This window comes from Meleagris gallopavo, chromosome 3, assembly GCF_905368555.1.
Source record: "Meleagris gallopavo chromosome 3, MGAL_WU_HG_1.1, whole genome shotgun sequence".
In the NCBI taxonomy this organism is placed as follows: domain Eukaryota; kingdom Metazoa; phylum Chordata; class Aves; order Galliformes; family Phasianidae; genus Meleagris; species Meleagris gallopavo.
Genome location: NC_139406.1, coordinates 76208396 through 76229255, shown reverse-complemented (window position 1 = coordinate 76229255; position 20860 = coordinate 76208396). Strand labels below are relative to the sequence as shown.

The following is a 20860-nucleotide window of genomic DNA, read 5'->3' as shown; positions in this document are numbered from 1 at the left end:
TTTTATAATTTTTGTACATGACACCCTTGAAAAAAGCCAGAAATGAAATAGGTTATGCTTTATTTTTTTTTCAAAGCCTGACATAAAAATTAGGTCATTCATCTATCCAATCAAGTCAATCTTCTTATTCATCTTTGGACTAGAAATAGTTATTCACTAACTCTTAGTGCTGACATCAAACACGATAGTGTTCCTAAACCCCCTAGAGGTACATTGTAAGTCACAGAATCATAAAATATCCCAAGTCAGAAGGGATACATAAGGATCACTGAGTTCAACTCCTGGCTCCACATAGGACAGGATCACCCAAAAATCAGACCACATGTCTGAGAGCGCTGTCCAGATGCTTCTTGAACTTTGGCAGCTCAGAGCCGTGCCCACTGCCCTGGGCAGCCCGTTCCATGCCCACCACCCTCTGGTGCAGACCCTGTCCCTGACCCCCACCCGCCCCTCCCTGACGCAGCTCCATGCCGTTCCCTCGGGCCCTGGCGCTGTCACACAGAGCAGAGCTCAGCGCTGCCCTTCCGCTCCCTGCGAGGAGCTGCAGCCGCCATCAGGCCTCCCCTCAGCTCCTCTGCTCTGGGCCAAAAACAAGAGACCTCAGTGCCCCTCTCATCTTCCCCTGTAGTCTCATCTTCGCAGCCCTTCTCCTAGGCAGACATAAGTAGATAAGAAAAAAATAGAGCACGTAAATGCCTTGTAAAAAAAAAAAAAAACAAACTTATTTTTCTTGGATATATGAACAATAAAATGAAATCACCTAGTATCATTTTAGAAAATGCATCTAAAGATGTCTCATTCATAGACTGTTGACACTGTAAGGGAACCCTGCACTTGTGATGCTGAGTGGTCTCTGCTCTGGCCAAAGTTGTCAGCAACTGACAGCATCTAACATGTAGCCGTATCAGACACCTTGTTCAATATCTTTAACCCAAGTTATGCACTTCCAGAAGACCAAGTCACACACCAACAAACTGGGAATTGAACAGTCCCAGGGAAGAAAGCCCAAAGAAGCTGTGAATTTCTCACTGTTCTTGCGCAGGCCTGTGTCACCCTGTCTGCACCATGCATCATTCATCTGCTGTGATGAAATGTGATCCTGTTTTAAAAAAAGAACTCCGTCATGGTGAGGATACTGTATCTTTGTGAGAAGTGTTTCACATATTTTCCACGGGCACAATCTGCTCCCACTTCTATTTAAACCTCTGCAGCTCTCTTTGCTGGACGTTACTTGCTTCAGAAAGTTCCTTCAAGAGGTGCTTAGCAGAAAGCTAAACAGCAGAATGGCGGCAGACAACAACATGGCTCCTGAAAAGAAACCGAGCACGACTCCTGTGAAAAGAGCTGTCCACAAGATCCGAACCGCCAGCCTTGTCTTCAGCTTAGCCCGAGGATGGCAGCAGTGGGCAAGTGACCACAATGTAAAGCAAGCCCGAGAACCCCCTGGGTGGGTCCCCAGTGCAGGAGACATATCAGCTCAGTCAGTGCAAGAAAGACACTTTGAAAAACAGCCAGTTCCATCTACCAAGAGGGATGATGAAAAATCCTCAGCAAATGAATTGGTGACAAGAGATGCTGAAAAAAAGTCAAGAGAATCTGATGAAGCTCTTAAAAAGGTCAACATTAAAAGCAAAGAGGTGCTGAAAACTGTTGTAAGTAAAGCCTATGAAAGAGCAAGCGATGTTAGCCTCCTCAGTGGCAGATATGAGAACAACCATGGCAGCTCAGAGATGACCAAGTTCAAAGAAGAATCAAATGGTATTGACAAAATTCTTAATTGGAAATTATCTCCCACTATAAGGAGAAAATGTTCAAACAGAGTATCAGACCTGATTGAGGGCTATAAAGAGAACAAATTAGGAACTAGGGAAGAACTGCTGTTGAAGCACCATGATGACAGCATGGATACAGAAGACAGTGGCTACGGGGAAGCAGAAGACAAACTTGAGCCAGAGGACAACAGCCAAGAGGTGATCCCTGTGAAGATTAAACAACCATCTCTGTAAGTAAAACACCTTTGTTACAGTATCAGGAATAGTCAGTTAAGCAGGCCATTACGCAGGACCAAAATTCCTTGAGAGAAGGGAAATGAGATCAGGACAAAAAATAATTCACAAGACACAGTCAAAGAGAAAGCATTCTCTTGAATGAAAAAGAGAGTGAAGCAAAACAACCAACCAACCAAAAACAACCTATCCAGAAAACCATTCACATATCTATGTTTAAGTGGCTTAATCCTTGGTAACATCTGACTATAGACTCGGGTTTCATGGACCATACACATTAGAGAAGTGGGAAGTTATATTTAGGAAGTGTCGTTAAATTTGACACTAGATTTATTGGTTCATCTAAGCTACTACTTATTTCTTAATGTTTTAGTCCGTATTTCAGATTAACGTTTTGTTCCACATCAAGAACCCACAGCTATTCATCTATTTCTGCAAATACCAAGTCTAAAAAAATGCTCGAGCAAATAATATTTCCTAATACTTATTATTTTGCTTTGTACAAACTGCAAACATTCTTAGGCATAATTTGCACAGAATGTCCAAAAAGAGATACTGCTGGAATTACTTCTAAGTAAATCTTAACCAAAGCTGGGTTCACTACTTCTCCTTGGAAGCTTTGGAAATTGGAATTCACCAGCTCAAAGAATGGGATCCCAAATATGTATTAGAAAGCATCCAGCCTGCCTCTTACTACTGAAGTATTGATTTGAATCATGCTGGGTTATAAATAATTTATAAATCATGTTATAAATCAATTGACAAAAAGAACTTTTAAACCATTGATAGATTCTTCAAATTCAAAGCCTCTCTACAGTATCAATAGGAAAAAAAAGAATTTACATCAAACATTGTGGAAGTTTGACACACAAATTTTCTGACTGGTGCAAACAAAAAACAATAAGCAGAATCTATTACTTACAGAAGCAGTTATTACTAGTTCCACTGAGAATTTTGAATGAAGTAGCAATCAAAATCATACCAATAGACAGCTTTGGGAAAGACTTCGTTCAATAAGAGGACTGTGCTTGAAGATTACTACATAACAGCAGCTTCATTTGGAACCAGGTAATGCACAAGTAAGGTTCAGCTGCAGCTTGGGAGGTGTCCCAGGACAGCCGAGGAACAGCAGAAGCTGGAAGAAATTTGTTTGCTTTCCCCAAGAGCTCTGGCAGAACAACCTTTCCAGAAGACAGCTACAAACAGCTGGAGCCAGACTTGCCAGAGGGTAGCTGCCAAACTCATTCATCACGCTCTTCTCAGCAAAAGATGAAAAGGTCCGCATGTCCAACGCCTCATGAGGGGAAGCTGTAGGCAGCCATTAGATATAGCATGATTTGCCCCACTGCTCTGCTTTAAAAACTGTGATGTCGCAGAGCATAGATAGAAGGCATGAACGAGTGATAGTCTGAACTGTTTTGGTGTACAACCTCACATCTAACTTTAAATGTGTGAATAAGGAGGGCACAGCCTCTGAGGCCAGGGTGTGCTAAGTCTTTGCTGAGGCCTAACTGCAGCTGGGCCAGGGCCTGTCCTAAAGAGCCTGCAAGGAGGACAGGGGCTGGCACCAGGACACTGCTTCCTGATGCTTTGTTATGTAACTGACAGTCATCTCTCAGAAGGAACAAATAGTTAAGAGTTTAAGTGGAATAGCTCTCCAGTAACCCAGAGCTTTAAAGTCTGTGGTCCCTACTGCTGGGAGAGCCTGTGCAGACCTTATACAAAAACGAGCACAAAAATAAAGCATTAAGACAAAGGTTTCACATAGACAGTTGGGGGAAAGGGGATAAGTTTGCATATTACCTGTAAATAGCACCAATTAAAACAAATTGCTTGCTAAAAACGTTACAGGAGGGGCAAATCAGCTATCTTTCTTTTAAAACTTACATATGTTTTCTCCATATGTCTGTTACCTGGGGGAAAATAGAAGAGCACTGAAGTGAAAATGACAGAAATAATATGCTATCACATTTACTGCTATCCCTTCCACTGAAATCTGCAAGAGTCATTTTCTTCATTCACTATGCCACTAGCAGGACTGGCTTTTTTTTTTTTTTTTAACTACTATTTTTTTTTTATTATTTTTTTTTTAATAGCTTCCGAATACATTATTTCAGTCTGTTACTTTTAAGTACCCCTCAGTTGGATTATAACTTCTTCAAAAAGTCCAAAAGTATACAATTGTTAAAACACATCTCCTATTTTCCATACTATATACCAGGAAAAGAAAACAAAACAAAACATTGGTGGCAGTATTTTCCCCCTTCACACTGCATCTTCACAACTTCCAGCTGCAATGTTTACTGCAATCAGGCTGCTTTCTTCATCGAGTGAATGTTAACTTCCACAGGCTTAATTTTTAGGAGTCAAAGGGATTCAGAAGAGATGAAATTCAAAACTAAAAAGGGATTTATGCTCTTCCCCTGCAAACAGGATAGTAGGGAATGCAGGACATGGATGCTGTTCTCCTGCAAGTTCAGGATGCAATCAGTGTTATCACTTAGTGTAACAGTAGCCTGTTAATGCAGGATACTCGTTACTCATAGTGGACTTACTACAGTAGGTTAAAGCTCACAATCTTCAATTTGGATCCCCAATCCATTGTTATGTGCTGCACAGACATGAAAAAAATGATTCCAGGTCTATGATAGTTTACTACATTAACTCATCAACAACTTAAGCAATGAGGAAAATTGCACTTTAGCAATTATAACTAACAAATACATTAAAAGATTAACAATATTGATCTTTCAAACCCACAAAGAGCATGATAAAAGCAAAGTGATCGATATGGGGGTGTTTTTCTCAGCCACTGAGAAGGCCTGAAAAGAGAAATAAAGGCTTCAGTAAGAAAAGGTGAGAATACTCACTAGACAATTCAAATAAAATGACATCAAAAAGCTTTTACAGAGCTCAGCCATCTCACTCACTGCCAGATTCTCCTCTCCATGTGGGGAACTGCAGATTCAGGACTTTCTCAGAGATCCCTGGAAAAATGGTGGAGCAGCCTGATTCTTCTTATGCTTTTTATCATATTGACTGTGAAGAGTATTTTTAGAGCTTTTCAGTACAATTTCTCAATACAGCTAAGCCAAGCGAGGGGTAACTCCAGAACTGAAAAGAATGGTTCAATCTCATACACCATCTTCTATGCTAGGCATGAGGTGTCTGCACTTGAACCAGCACTGCCCAGTACTGGCAACCTTCTGGTGCACAGACCTGAACAGGGGACATCTGTGCCATACTTTCTCATCTCATTCAACAAGCTTAGCAGAAAACAAAACATGCAGCAAGTTTGCAGTGTTTTGATAACTGTAGTTTTGCTCTGTTGTTAAAAATAATCAGATATTACCGGGGTGGTTTCAGTGCAGCCTTCTGGGAACTAAAAATATTAGAAAACAAATTACTTTGGTATAGCCACAGCACAATATACTCTCTAGGCGAGCTCTGTACCAACACAGTGACAGGATGCAGACAGCACAAAGACTAGCTCAGACTATCTCTCACAACATGACACTGGCCCCAAGCAGAAAGAACATCAACAGCCAGTCTGCCTGCAGCCACTCAGCGATATTGCTACACACGCACACATACAAATACAAAATCAGTTAAGATCTCTGAAGATTAGTAGTGTCAAGTTTCTTTCAGCCTTGTAGCCTTACCAGCGAGAATATGAACTCTGGACTCAAATCTAGACTAGAAGGTGGTACCAAAGATGAAATCAAGATGTCAGTGAATTTGCTTTTCAGGGCCAACTGAAATCTTGACTAAAGATTCCTAAAGAATTAATTTAGAACTGAGGAAAATATGCCACCTGGTGGTTACCATCTGCTCTAGAAAATGATATACATGTATACATTGAAAAAGATTAGCAGCAGAGTCGTAATTAATTTATGAAATGCAAAGCTGAAATGCCTTTTTTGTCTCTTTCAGCATAAGCAAGTGCAGTGAAGAAAGAAGCATCAAAGCTCATAGGAAGTACAGTCCTGTTAGCAGCCTGAAGAACAGATGGCAGGAATGGGCAGACCAGCACATCATAACGCAGAAACTGAATCCCTTCAGTGAAGATTTTGACCACAAACTGGCCATGTCCACACGCCTGCACAAAGGAGACGAAGGCTATGGCCGGCCGAAGGAAGGCACCAAAACCGCTGAAAGGGCCAAGAGAGCAGAGGCTCACATTCACAGGGAGATTAGAGATCTGTGTTTCATCATTAAAACCATGGCTAAGCCACGGCGTGACGGCAAGATCCAAGTCACTTTTGGGGAACTCTTTGAGAGATATGTTCGTATTTCAGATAAGGTTGTTGGGATTCTCATGAGAGCCAGGAAACATGGGCTGGTGGACTTTGAGGGAGAAATGTTATGGCAAGGAAGGGATGACAATGTCATAATTACTTTATTAAAATAAGCATGCTCCAAGAGCAACATGCCTTGGAAAACCTCATTTTTCCTTTGCTATTAGCTTTTGCACATTTGGAATATAAGATTTTTTCCAGCCCCTGGACAGAAAAGACATCGAGCATTTTTTTAAATACAAGCTTTATAACTGTTGCATGATAAACGTAACATCCAAATGGAATTTTTTTCTACACCAGGAGAGCTTGCCAGAAGCTATACACAGTATACACTACTATACACAGAGCAAATAAGAAAAAAAAAAAACATAAGCAGATGAATATAGAAACTTGTAATAATACAAATGGCTATAAATTATTATTTTTTTTTTTTAACTTATTTTAACTTATTCTTACATTCAAGTTCCTCTCAACTATTTAAGCAGGGAATATAAAAACCACACCAGATCAGAAGCAGAATGATAATCTAAACTCAGACCAAATTTTTGATCTTATGTGTATATTTTCTAACTAATCTATTTAAACGCATGTAAAAAAAGGCTTATTTGTACACAACTAAGGATGCCAAATTTGTTACTTTTATAAATAATATAAGCAAATACTACTGCAGTGACAGCTACCGCCAACTTTCTCTTAGATATCACAGAAACTAAGACAAATTTTTTATAAGCAGAACTTTTTTATTTAATAATTTATATAATTTATTAAATGTTTTAATTTTTAGTTATAGCCTATTTTGTGGCTTCTAGTCATCAGCCATGATGCACAAAATGTTTAGAATAGATGTAGAAAATACGAAACATGAACGACTATGTAAATATCTTTCTTGTAAATACAGAGGGAAATAATACTTAATGTAAAAGAAATAGTCATGTAATTGTATTGATGTTTACAGTGAACAAATGATTACATCTTCTACTGAAATGTACTTCTATGAGAAAAGATACAGAAGCAGCATTCTCCAGACCTGAAAACAACTGACTTCAGTGGAAGTGGTGTTGTGCAGTACCCAAAAACACCAGTCTAATTCTGCAGTATTTGTTGTTTTAATTATCCTGACATTGCTGAAATAATGTATTTGAGTAGGAGATGCTGAAGAGAAATGCATCCCGATGAACAAATAGTCTAAAAACTGTGGTTTTGCCTTTTACACAAATCTGAGAACTCTGTAAGGTTTATACTGCTTACTGGATTAGATGGATCACAATGTCACTGGACTAATGTGGAAAAACTAAAAAGAGCAAACAAAAAATAAATCCTATGCTATTAAAAACACTTTCTGCAAAGCATTTGTAACACAACAGGAGACCTGGACAAGTAATTTGTATAATGAAAAAAGTTCTTTCCCCTCTCAGAAGACTCTGAATATTCAAGCTGAAAGAGCAAATATTTTCTTACAGAAAGTTGAATGAACATCCTGACTGTCATAAAACAAACACTACAAACATATCATGAGACTACAGGTATTCCACTTTGAGCCTCCAATGAACATATGAGTTACATATTTTAACAGCAAGTGACGCAAGAACTGGTTACTATGTGTTTATTATAAGTTGGCATAAAACATTATTTGAGGCACAGTTACTTGTGAACATAAAGAAGAAAAAACATTTTACTTGAAGAATTCAATAGCATTTCTTTAGCATTTATATTGAGATCTCTCAGTCTACTCAAATAAATCTGCAAAACTGACTTCAAAATGTAATATTTAGATATTGGCATATTCTTACCTTATCCTTACAGCTTTCTAAGTTGTTTTGAGAAAGTCTGCTTGTCAAAGGAATATACGAATTATAAATAAAATATTGGTTTCTTTGGTTCCTTCTCCCAAACACCAGAAAAGAAATACACGTTCATCTTCTCAGAAGAAAAACAGCAATAGGTTATTTTGAAGTATGAGTACCTTCTCCTGTTCACAGGCTGATAAAAGTATTTTTCTATGGAGCTTTCTCTGTCAGAAGCATCAGAAGATGATATCAAGGAACATGAAAATGAAACAGTTGGAATATTAGATATCTGTACAAAGAATACACCGCCAAGGAAGACCCTGAGGCTGAGGGGTCTCCTCCTTGGAGACCTTCAGAAGTGATGCGTGCATGGGCCTGGGCCCCTGTCAACCTCACCTGTGCTATAATTCTGTGAAATGCTAATGTAATCACATCATATTTCTGCTCATGAGAAATCCCATCCTATTATAAAGCAACACAACAGAGATTAGGCTCATCACAGTTTTCTTGAAAATGACTGACAAGTGTATTTTAATCTCACCACTTCCCATTGGGCTTTCAAAAACGAAGATTGAGGGGAGACAACCTTGAAAATCTATTTTTCCCTAATATTTCACGTGTTCTATGCAATCTTATGCATGCAGCAGATGAGCAAGCAGCAGTTCAGGCATGGAAAGAGGGGACCTGGTTCAACCAGGGGACCTGGCTCAACCAATACTGCCTTATGAATCAAAATTGCCTCCTAGGGCATTACAGAAATGTAGACTGAAATTGTGTTGACAATACTACTTAGCTGAGTTAATTGCAAAAAAGCTAAAAGCTAAGAACTCCAGGGGCCCCTTCTAACCCCTACAATTCTGTCTGATATTACTAGTAGCCATTTATCTTTTGATGTTACTAGAAAGAAAGAGGACATTAACAAAGGCATAGATTCCTGATAAAACAAAACCAGCTGCACTTATATTTTTGCTCCCCCTCTTCCACACTCTTGCAGCATTTGGCCAGACATTTTCTAAATACTTACTGCACATCAAAAGAGTAAGAAATGATCATTAGTGCTAACGGTGAGCAACTGAATTCTATATATTCTGTGAAGTTATGAAAGTAACAACAATAAACTGCATTTGTGCTCCTAAGCGCGCTCCAACTTCTAAATAAATCCCAACTCAAGTTTATTTTTACATATATTTAGATTTATTTGCTATACATCACTGTGACCGTAGAGTATTTAAAATCCATTACAGGATTCTCTTTTTGCAATAATCAGTCTTAACTCCACAAAGACAATAATACTGCTGTGGAAGACCAAAGGGAGAAAAGCCATTTTAGTTTATTTACACTTTCTTATTTTGTAAACATTTAGTCTACACATTGTACTAAGTTCTAATAAGGATAAAGAGCTATACACAGAGACAGGAAACAAAGCCCTGTATTTCTATTCATATAGAGCATTAGCATATTATAAGATGAACCATCTGCCCTTTCTCATTACCATAGCAGTAAACTGTCTTCAAATAAGTTTTTAAAACTTTCCAATATCTAAATATTTTGAAATATACAACTACATCTACTTAAGCCAATTCATTTGGCCTTTATTCCATTTCTAGAATAATTTAAAGTGCTATAAGCAACCCGTCAATCAACACTTTTCTATAATAACAAAACTACTTTAAACATTAATTTACAAGATAATATACAATGTTTATCTGAAATAGCTGAAATTTCAGCACAAAGTCAGTCACTGTCACACTTAACAGCAATTTTTTTCTTTTTTTTTTTCCTTTTTTGCAGAACATAGATTAAAAGCTTTGAAACAAACAATTTTGTTGAGCTGTTATTGCCACAATGGCTTATCAACTTTCCTACAAAAGTGGACAAGAGCTACTGGAACTGTGTACTAGTCTGTCATTTTTTGAGGTCACATGACAGTAAGTTTGCATATTCCACAAGTCTACTGAATTACAATATTGTCTACCTATAGTACATTGTCTCATTTTAATCAGAGCTGGTGCTAACTGTAAATTTACAACATAGACCCACTCAAAAAAACATCACAATTATTTTTTCTTTGGACAGGAATAAGCTATATTCTTGAGTTGATGTGCTACACGGCTACAAGAGTATAACAGTATATATCTGACACTATGTTGAAAGATGCATTTGTTTCATAATCTTTGTACTTTTAATGCCCTATAGTTACAAATTGTCTTGAGTTTCACTTGCCTTAGCCTTTTAGTTTCCTGGAACTATTACATTCTTACATTCCCTTGTTATTGTTATTATTATTATTATTTTTAAGTCTTTGCCATGTAGCTCAATACTGTCAGTTATTGTCCCAAACCTGCAGATCATTAACAGCATATGCAATACACTAATACAACTATTATGCAAGCTAGAACACATTGTTTAACTCACTTTCTTAACATGAGAAAAAAAAAAAAAAAGAAAATCAAGACAAGTGGCACTGTTGACTTTGGATATCTTTTAACCATAAGCGTACTAGTATGTGTCAAAGAAGGAATGCTAGGCTTCTCATCTGTGGCACCATAACAATATATCCATTTTGGTCCAGACCAACCACTGCAGTACTACTTCCAAGTACCTACACGCAGCTTTCTACTTACATAGGATCATAGAGGGCAACTTCATTCTCAGATAAAATTTAAATACAAAAATAATAACCTATATTCAATGAAGCAGCCCCCAGTAGGATTTACAGAAAGATGTGTGTGGGAAACCTGGGAGGCAACTGTAAAAAGGATGATGAAGTTTTATAGACTGCAAGGATCGAAGTAACTGATGTTCTTTTTTTTATTCCAGTCTGTATTTTTTTTTTTTTTTTTTTTTTTGAGTTTCTACACCTTAGAGAAAGTAAGACAGTGTATTACAGACAAAGAAGCATGAAAAAAGTCCACTATTGCAAAATAACTAAATGGCCATGCTGAAAACTACAAGAAAGAAAAAAAAAAAAGGTAAACAGGTGCATTATATTGCTCATAGGGATTTCAAGCTGCATTGATTAATTTCAGGTTTGGGACAATACCCTGTAGAAGTAGTTCTCATTTACAACTCATTCAAAAGCCCAAATTTCTATGTCTTGAATAATGAAGTCTTCTCTCTTAGAAAGTGTATGATTCCCAAATGTTTTGCATGAATGACTTCTTCCATGGTAGAGATCCCCATCGAGCCAAAGAGCAAATTCCCCACTGCAAGACATACAACATATTAAAGCAAAAGATTGAGGGAGTTAACATCAAACTTTTGAATGCATTTTTTCATTCATAACTTAGAAACAAACAAACAAAAAAAATCATAGAATAGAAATCCGCACAGGTACTTCCTAGTTGTTAATAAATTTAAAGCTGCAAAGATTTTTCTTCCTTATTTTAGGAATACTTTTTCTGAATATACCACAATGAAAAGTTAACCAGAATACTGCAGCTTTCATCCCCTTCAATTTGTATTAAGAAACTGGCATAATAGTAGTGACAAGAATGCAGAAAAAAGGGATGAGACATCATCAATTTCTGAAGATGCTGACATGTCTTGGGATAGCAAAATGTAAATTCAAGCCCCTTCTGGCTGTAGGTATTCCTCACATACATCACAATACATCAGAAACTTAAGTAACTTGTGTCCACCTGGAATATACCAGGACACATGTAGTTAGAGCACCTAATGTACGATAGCCTTGTGTGGTTGACACTTGGTGTCAACTACACTGATGACAGAAGTCCTTCCTAAGTCTACTAAACATTAGAAGTTAAGCATAAGACATACTAGATCATTCTCAAATGGTAACTTTTGAGCAATGAGATATCAAACTGAAATAAATTCTGAATTCTTTTTAAAGGTGCAAAGATGCACACAAACAGTTGAGATTCTTCCTAATGACAAATTATAACCCACCCTCCTCCACCAAAAGCAAGGGAATCCATGTCGCCTTTAATGAAGAACATGTTGTCTCCTGTCCATTTGAAAACCTAATGAAAAAAACAAACCAGAAATATTTTAATATTACAATATTACATATGTAAACTTTTCATTTAGGCATAAGGACAACCAAAAACCAATAAAGATGTTAGATGGTGATTTAATGAAGTTATAAAATGTATACAGAGAAGTTCTGGAAACAGTATATGCAGACACAGAAGTAGTACTACACTTTCCCTAAGTTTATACTATTTAAAATAACACCATTCTAAAGTAACTCTTCCTTGAACACTAATGCTTCTGCACAGTGAAAAATTAAAAAAAAAAATACACTTAACATAAAACCTTTAAAATGAAGTCATTTTCAACTTATCAGACAGAGATCTGGCACAATTTTAAATGCTAGAAAAATATCCAGAATAGCAGAGTCAGTTTCACTATGCACACACTACATTTACTGAACACCGATTCTGTGAAAAAGCTCATGATGGTATTTCCTATGCCAACTCCAAGAATTTTTCTGATTATTTACTCAAACTTATTCAGACAGTATCTTAAGAGATTAATGCACATCAGAGGCTGGGAAGGAAGAAGATCAATGCATACCAAGTTATAGCTTCTTACCTCAAAATCTGGAGAAAAAGTGAACAGAAAGGTCTCCCCAGTGCCATAAAATCCATCACTCACTTTAAATGGTTCAGATGCTAGTGCACCAAAAATCTGTATGAAAACATGAAAGAAAATACTTAAAGACTACAGAGCATCTGAGAATTTGTAATGATTGATAATAACAGATAAACAGATTAGGTTAGATTGAAATGTTTCCAGATTTTTAATTTAATACAGGAATATAAACCTTACATATTATCATGTTTCTGAGTGCATTGATTTACATTGTGGTACATAGCAGTACAAATGGAAGATAAGAGGATTTCCACTCACTAAGAAGTGAACATAAAAATCAAAGACAAAAACTAAATTTGGAAGTTCTAAGAAAGAATGTACATATTTAAAAACTTAAAATGTTCTGTTACTTCTTACGTACTTCCTCTTTCACTTCAGCTATAATACTTTCAGCAACTTCATAGCTATAACTGAGTTGTTATTCTTCGTGCAACTTACTCCTTTAAACCAAATAAGAAGCAACAGTTACCCTGTCTTACAGCAGAAACTGACTTAAACTAAAGCCTTTTTAGATAGTAAAAAAAATATGGTAATATTTAGCAATAAGAACAATCCAACAGTAGTCAAATGAATGTCTGAGGGCTGACCATTGGATTTTAAAATTTAAATACTACTGATTTCTTAGGCATGAGAATAACTGGAAAAGCACTTAACATAATTAGGCAAAAATCAAGTGCGCTTCAGAAAGCGCCAAATTAATATTTCTGTTGCTTGCAGGAAACTTGTTTCAACATCTGTGAGAGCAGAATAGAAGCGAACACCAATGCAGTCCAGTACCACTCTCATTTGTTTATTTTTTCATTTCCTGTTACATAAAGTTTGTGTTTTTTATTCACGTTACATAGCGAGCTTTAGAAAAGCAAAGCACTGAAGAGAGTGAGGCACTGAAGCTCATGTCCTGAACATATATATCTTATGTTCAGGATGTAAAACAAACTGTTTTCTTCTGCCCATCCTAAGAAGCTGCATAGTCACAGACAGGTTTTCCAAGCATTCCATTCCATACTGAGCTCTATAGTAGTCGTTAACAGATATGAAACAATATGAACAGGAACTCAAGGATTACATACAATTAACAAGCATCTAATTAAGAGTGCTTTAAAGTTGGCTTGACTTTTTGTTATCAGTTCAGAACAACTGCTGTTATAAACTTAATTTATTTCTCAGCAATTTTACATTGTCCAGGAAATCTTGTTCAGAACCTTTGTAATTCCAGTTGAAATAAACAGAAAGCCTAAAGCAATAATGTGTTCATTAAGAAACAAAAAATCCTCCTCCACTCAGTAACAGTCTTCCAACGGCCATTTATGAGACAATATTTCCTATTCTTTAGAAGACTATCAGAGATTCAGAGATAGTTTTCTTTGAAAGGTCCTGCTAATGCACATCAGACTGTGCCCTAAGTCTGACTGAGAGCAATCACGACATTTTCTGAATCCTTTCTCTTGAATCCATACACTAATCTCCTGCAATCAATGTAGACACCCCACTATTACGGAGTAGAAGAGAGATAATATTTACATGCTGAACTTCCTTAATGCAATAGCACCCAAAGAAGCCTCCTTAATGTTATTATTTTTTTTTTTTATTATTTTCAAGAATGTTGCTACATTGAATAGATTCCTTACCTTGGAGAATACTTGCAAACAATACTTACATGCTAAAAATAAGATTCTTTGTAGGAAGGCAAACAGTTTTAAACTTACTTGACAAGCAGATGAAATAAAGTATTAGTCAGCTAAGTGTACTCACTTTTCAAAGACATATATCAGTTTCAAATGCATTGTTAAACTCAGCCAGAAACCCTGAAGTTCCATGGAAAGAAGTACAAATTTCTGTATCTCTGAAGAAATTCTTTTTTTTTTTTTGCATTGCAAGAATGTGGAAGATGTTTCAATGCAAGCTCATAGAAGGACTAGCTCGATATTTCTTTGGTATAGATATTCATTTCACTGAACACAGAGTACAAGAAGTGTTTTGACAACTTCTGCATTTTTTCCCCAAAATTTTTCCCTAATAAGAAACCACCAGTTAGGTTTTCCTTTGAAAATCACCAGATTAGACCAAGACGAATGAATCCTTTAAATAATTTTCCCATTGCTTTCCAGAAGAATGCTTTTTGTTTTTTGTTTTTAAATTTGGTTTGGTTGTAGTGTATTCTATCTATTGCTGGAGTTCAGTAGAAACAACTACTCCGTATTTTAAGAAATCTAACCCAAGTTTACCTTTCTATATGTAATCACTAGAAAGTCTAGAAATTGACTGACTTATAAGAGATTGTTTCTAAAAAGCAAAATATAAGAGATTTCCTTATTGTTTTCGAGTGTATGGGATGGTAGATTGGAGCTTCAGAAATCTGAGTGTAATTTCTCTGTCAAAGACTCAGAAAAGTAAGTACCTCAAAGTGTACTTACTGTATGCAGGTATTTAAACTCAAAATATCTTTTACAATAAAGATCCATACTCAATTCAAATGAAAAAGACTGATTCATGAAGAGAACAAAAATAGGTTGCTGAAATAAAGAGAAGTCCATATTTGAGTAACTGGTACACGAAAATTTTTCCAGCAGCTTCACAGTAACAGGAGGAGATTGAACCATTTCAGTTATTTCTCATTTTATATGCAGCTTCAAACTATCACAGTCTCTGGATCTTAACATCTTCAACATTCAAGTTGAGATATTCATATATGGAAGATCATCTGAATAGTTTCAACAATAGGGGCAATATTCTGGTGACATGACATTTATCAGGAAAAGGACACTTTCCTTCTGGGCCAAATAAATGAGTACTTGGAATTAGATAGCTTGCAGAATTCACAAATTAATCTTGAGAAGCTAACAAGGGAGCAAGAAGAGAAGTAACCAAAAAAAGAAGTGCTTACAGGTCTGTTGAGATACTTAAAAGTCCTATTGAACAGTCTTTACCTTCAAAAGTAAAAGTAGTAAGAAATTCCCTTTTAAAGAATTTGAGCTGAAAAAAAATTTGACATTAGCAGAGATTTAGGAGTTTTTATTTTTATTTTTTTTATTTTTATAAAGTATGGGATCCCTGAAACAAGAAACGGAAGGGAAAAAAAAATGTGAGTTGGGACTCAGATTAGAAAACATACCCTTTATTTACAGTTTTCAGACACCCTGAATGACATGAGGTGATATGAGCCCATGCTTCCTGAAAATAAAAACAGTGGTTACCAAAGCGGGACAGATAAGTAAAGGAAATGTTAGATTTTAGAGTGGTTCTGTCACTTCCATAAGAGAGCAGCAGACATTCAGAGAGAGTCAAAGTCTCATTCAGGCTGCCTGTAATGTTCATATTTTAATAGAATCTTCAAGAGAGTATGTCTGCTATTCAAATGGTGAGATGTAATCCACTTTTTCAAGTTTACACCACAGCCAGAGAATCAAGGAATATAACATTATGCAGCAAAGATCCTGAAGCCCTTATATGGGAGAGAGATTCTGTAGACACAGAAAGTATCAGGCAGTACTAGCAGTAGCTGGCAAAGACATTTCTACTCAACGTCTGGCATCAGAAGTTTTTGGAGACTATTTCTAATGCTTTAAGTATGTTATAAAAAAAATTTTAAGAGTAAACTCAGTAACATTGTAAGACTCACAGTGAACTAGTAGAGTTAAAGTTACTTCCTATAAAAGAAGTATGTCAAAAAACTCGTTTCTTAGATAGTCATATTTTAAAAAGCCTCATAATAACAACTAGGAAGGAAGTCATCTCCCACATACTTCTTCCTCCTTTCCTTTATACTTCTCAGTTTTCTGCACAGGTCCCAGCTTCCATGAAAACATTTTCCTACCTGTCCATCACTGTCCTTGATAACCAACAACACAGGTGTATCTAATCCCAGCATAGTTCGATACAGAGTCTTCAAACTCATGCCATGCTTTGCAGTACTGTAGGCAAGAGTCCATGGATATCCAATGGTCCGCGGTGGAAGAGACTTTGTGAGCTGTTAACAACATATTGACAATCCTTTTACTCATTTTTACCATTTGTAAGAACATGCAATATGTAAATGAAGGCTGATTACATTCTTCTGAGCTACTACAAGCAGCCTTAACAGTTAGTTTAAAACGTCAGACAAACCGTAAAATTTCACACGTGCATTTTCTACCTCTAGTCTCAAGCAGGTTTCTTTCTCTACCACCACCAGTGATCCACAAGTGAAGAATAATTAATCAAACAAAGAACATGCTTGGTAAGGTCTCAAAGTTATCTAAAGACAGTAGAGAATTGTTCTTGCATAATAATACACGTCAGCACTGCATTACTAGTTCACTGAAGTCAACAGGTAGTAGATGCAGAATAGAGGATGCTTGCCCTCCTGTCCTCATATCTTTGAACACCATAAGCCCTGATCTAAACATTCACTAAATATATCCAACAGGATGACTTTAACTGGATAGTGAGAATTGCAATTATCACCAAGCTGGTGTCAAGGCACAATGAAATAAGAGCAAAGACACAGACTAGTGCTGGCATGATGTTGGCAAAGGATTATCCATGAACTGTGTTGCTTAGTCATTTGTATCAAATTCCTAAATTACTTTGTGTGTTTCACACTGCATCATAGCATTTCTGATAGTATATACAATACTTAAAAAAACAAGCCAAAAAAACCCAAGCCTACATATATATCTACATATCTAAGTAAATACCTTTTCTATTTGCTCTGGCTGAAGTAATTCACTGGGATCACTAAGATTTGGCCGGAATGCCTCAGGCTCCAGGTCTGTTTTGATGTTTGTTGCCTGTTTTGAATTGATGTCTTCTCTTGTTGTTATCTAAAAATAACAAACGAAACAAACAAAACAAAACAAAAAAAACACAAGAAAGTAAGTATTCGCAATTCCACTAGAGGGAGGATACACCAGCAGATTTAAAATCATGCAGCTACCAGTTTACAGCTATGTAAATCCTTTGGAAGTTAAGAAATCCATTACTTTGGCCTGATCAAGACTTTTGCTGCTTTCAGTAGCAAGTCAGTATTCAATATATTAACACAAATTACATACACTAAGAAGAAAGCCATGGTTTCATGCTAAACAAAAAACAAACAAACTCAGATCGTTGAAGGACTTCAGATGCTTTTCTAGAGTAAAGACACACATGCTTGCATTTTAATTTCATCATATCACCCACTTTAAGTGTAATTTAAAATACTCAGACATAGAAAAGGAACTGAAACTTCAACCTAATTTCTCATTAGGTTCTGCATCAATACTTCCAGTGTACTTGTGGTAGAAATGTGGAAACTTTCACATATCTAATAGACTGCTGTTGGTTAACTTGAGTAAAGCATCTGAATAGATTCCTAGGAAGACTGCTGCTATATGAGGTGGAGTACTTATGGGAAAAAGAAGAAAAATTCATAGTAGAGAGAAGCGATGAGAAGAAAGTAGCAGGAATACTTATGCTGTATAATGATCTTTGGAGATCTGGGATAGACATTATCTAATGTTCCTGCAGTAGTTTAAAATAGCTGTCCTGTATATCTATCCTTTTCATCTATTGATTAACATTGACTGGAAGTGGCAGAAGGCCACAAAACTCATCAGATCACAGCAGCTTCTTACCTCAGCTCATTCATTAACACTTTGAAGCTGAAATGTCATGCATCAAGAAATAGACCAACTAAGAATCAAATAGATTTCCTTTTGTAAGTCTTGCTACAGAGATGGTTAAAACTTACTGTGGAGATAGTGAAGACTGACAAAAGGATAGGGCAGGAAGGTAAGGAAGTCAGCAACTCAAGCCACTGCAGCAAGACTTACTGATAAATCTCTCAAAGTTCCAAAAACAAACAAACAAAAAAAACCCCAAAAAACCTTAACAAGAATTTTAATACCTGAACCAAGTTTCACTGAAGGTCAGACTAAATTATTTGAAGCCTGAATTTCAAGGAAATACTTGCAACTTCCAAAACAATAACCAGTGTTTGCCATATAGCTCATATTAGAAACATACAGGACAGCAATGTTATTTCACATATTCATGGTTTTGTGTTTTTTGGTATTCCACATCATAACATCATGTAGTGCACTGGGAGTTAAAGTGTTAATGCTCCAATTCCAGGTACCTGTCCCTGTACGCTGTGGGAGTCTTGGGATCTGGCCCTTCTGGGTTAGGTGGTCTCTTACTGCCTTGCAGTGAGTGCTGGAGGGTGCTTTCCAAGCTGTTCCAAGCTTTTCAGGTTTGACTTGATCTCAGGAACTCTCTCTTCTATTTTATTTGACTTATTAGTCTCAATTTCAATAAGGTTGTATTATATTGTGTTATCTTGCGTTCTGATATCATAGTTAGTAAAATAAGTTTTTTAGTAAAATAAGGTTTCCTCCATAGATCGTTGCCACTGTGTTTCCCCCCCCCCCCCCCCCTTCCTTGAGCCCAGTTCCCATCTCCTTATCCCTTTTCCTTCCCATTTTGTGGGGCCGGGGGCCTACTGCATAGACTGATCTAGTTAACTCCATGACAACATACCACCGTGATAACCTTTGCAAATTTTTTGATAAATGAACAAATGAACTTTCTTAGTTAACAAAAGGAAAGAGTGGGGAAAAAAAAACAACCTGCTGCAATACAGATAGGAATACTTAAATACAGACACATGGAGAAGAGGGTGAAAATCACAGGAAAAAAGTCCAACCAAATTACCCTTTTTCTTTCCCTCAAGAACTACAAAAAAGTTCCAATTACACTCCTGTTACTTAAAAATATGTATGTACAAAGTATATCCATACAATACCTCAGTTACAGTATTATTCTTAAGTCAAGAAATGGTGCACTTAAAGAAAGCAAGAATCAAGCTAAAAATTCAAAGCCTTCCAATTTTCCATAGAAAATTGAGTATTTCTAGGTAAACTATCCAGACTAATTTCTGTCTCATTAGAAAAAGCATCTGCTTTTATACACATTACACATATTAAATACAAAGAGATAATCTAGATACAGCTTTGGAGTGTTATCTATAGAACACATTATTTGAAAGCCCAATTATTTTCTATGTTGCACACCACTCATACACCACTGCTTCAACTCAACATTCTCAACTCAACAATCTCAACATTGTTCAGGAATACAGGAGAAAGCTTACTCCCTATGTTACTCTTTAATACTGATTAAGTACACCAAACAAAACGTGCACAGAAGTGCACATAGAACTGTATCTGTTGGAAAAGATCTGTGACAAAAAGTGCAGCTCTGAAATGTGCAGAGCTTATTTCCTCCTCAACTTCCACTATGCAGACTGACCTACAATGCCATTCCAGGAGCAGCTGTGGTTAGTAACTGTCAGGCAGCCTATACCACATAAAGACTCAAATGGCTTCAGAGCAGACTGCTTGAAGCATGCAGAGCGTGCTGAAGGCCAATGCATCAGATTGTGTCAGTTTACATCTTGAGTTTGGAGACCCCAGGTAAAAGTTATTCGGAAAGAAATGTTGCATTTCAAGAATATAACTACAAGGATTGCCCACCAACATCTACCAGAAACAACCGTTCCTCCTCCCCCCCCCAACCACTCAAAGTGGGAATTAAACATTCTCTGCAGAATTTTTTATTTTCCTATAGAAACACAACTTTTGGAATTGTGCTAACTATCAATTTATAGAACACTGCAGCTTATAAAGACTTAACTAATTACTAACTACAATGAAACAAAAGGGCTAAGATTTTCTTACATATAATTGGGTATGGATACATATAATGGGTGAAAAAAAACAAGATAAAAGATAAAAAAAAGCAGGAAACTTTCTACACTTTGCACAGCCAATTGTTACAAACCAAAATATTTCATGCTTCTAAGGAGCTGTAAGTTATGTTTTCCATCAGTAAGTTACATGTGATGTACAAATCAATTCAGAATTGTAACTATCAAAGAACTAAAGGATCACCTAAAGAGAATGCAAAAATCAGTTAAAAGTCCATTCCAGTAAGCCTCCAAAAATATGAACTGAGACACTTACTGGAAGAGAAAGTTCAGTTACAAGCACCACTTGTACAGCCTTTGACACTTTGAACAGCCTTCAGTTACCTCTTGTATAATGGAAAAAAAAAATACTTACCTATTCCAGAGAAGTTGTGAAGATTCGTACTTGCCAAGCACTGTGAGATTCTTGATAAATAATTTCTACAT

General features: G+C 36.6%; 2 protein-coding genes across 10 annotated transcripts in view; one reads left to right on the top strand and one right to left on the bottom strand.

Moving 5' to 3' along the window:
• Positions 1-1183: 1183 nt before the first annotated feature.
• On the top strand, positions 1184-10540 carry ABRA (actin binding Rho activating protein). The gene is made up of 2 exons (XM_003205225.5): positions 1184-2002; positions 5940-10540. The coding sequence occupies exons 1-2, from the start codon at positions 1284-1286 to the stop codon at positions 6415-6417; spliced, it is 1197 nt and encodes a 398-aa protein (XP_003205273.2). The 5' UTR covers positions 1184-1283; the 3' UTR covers positions 6418-10540.
• OXR1 (oxidation resistance 1) overlaps positions 9263-20860 on the bottom strand; it is a 247470-nt gene continuing 235872 nt past the window's right edge. For 8 of the 9 annotated variants that reach the window (XM_085221565.1, XM_085221569.1, XM_085221566.1 and 5 more), the window contains 5 exons: positions 17385-17510; positions 16523-16675; positions 12649-12744; positions 12001-12074; positions 9263-11297 (listed from right to left, as the gene is read on the bottom strand). In XM_085221565.1, the coding sequence (XP_085077691.1) occupies positions 11162-11297; positions 12001-12074; positions 12649-12744; positions 16523-16675; positions 17385-17510 (585 nt within the window). In that variant the 3' untranslated portion in view covers positions 9263-11161. Of the gene's footprint in view, positions 11298-12000; positions 12075-12648; positions 12745-15820; positions 15880-16522; positions 16676-17384; positions 17511-20860 lie in introns of those variants that run through there. The other variant, XR_014882644.1, reaches the window with a different exon arrangement.

Coding starts and splice junctions, on each gene's coding strand:
- ABRA (XM_003205225.5), top strand. CDS start 1,284: ATGGCGGCAGACAACAACATGGCTCCTGAAAAGAAACCGAGCACGACT. Junction 2,003..5,939: donor AAGATTAAACAACCATCTCT/GTAAGTAAAACA, acceptor TGTCTCTTTCAG/CATAAGCAAGTGCAGTGAAG.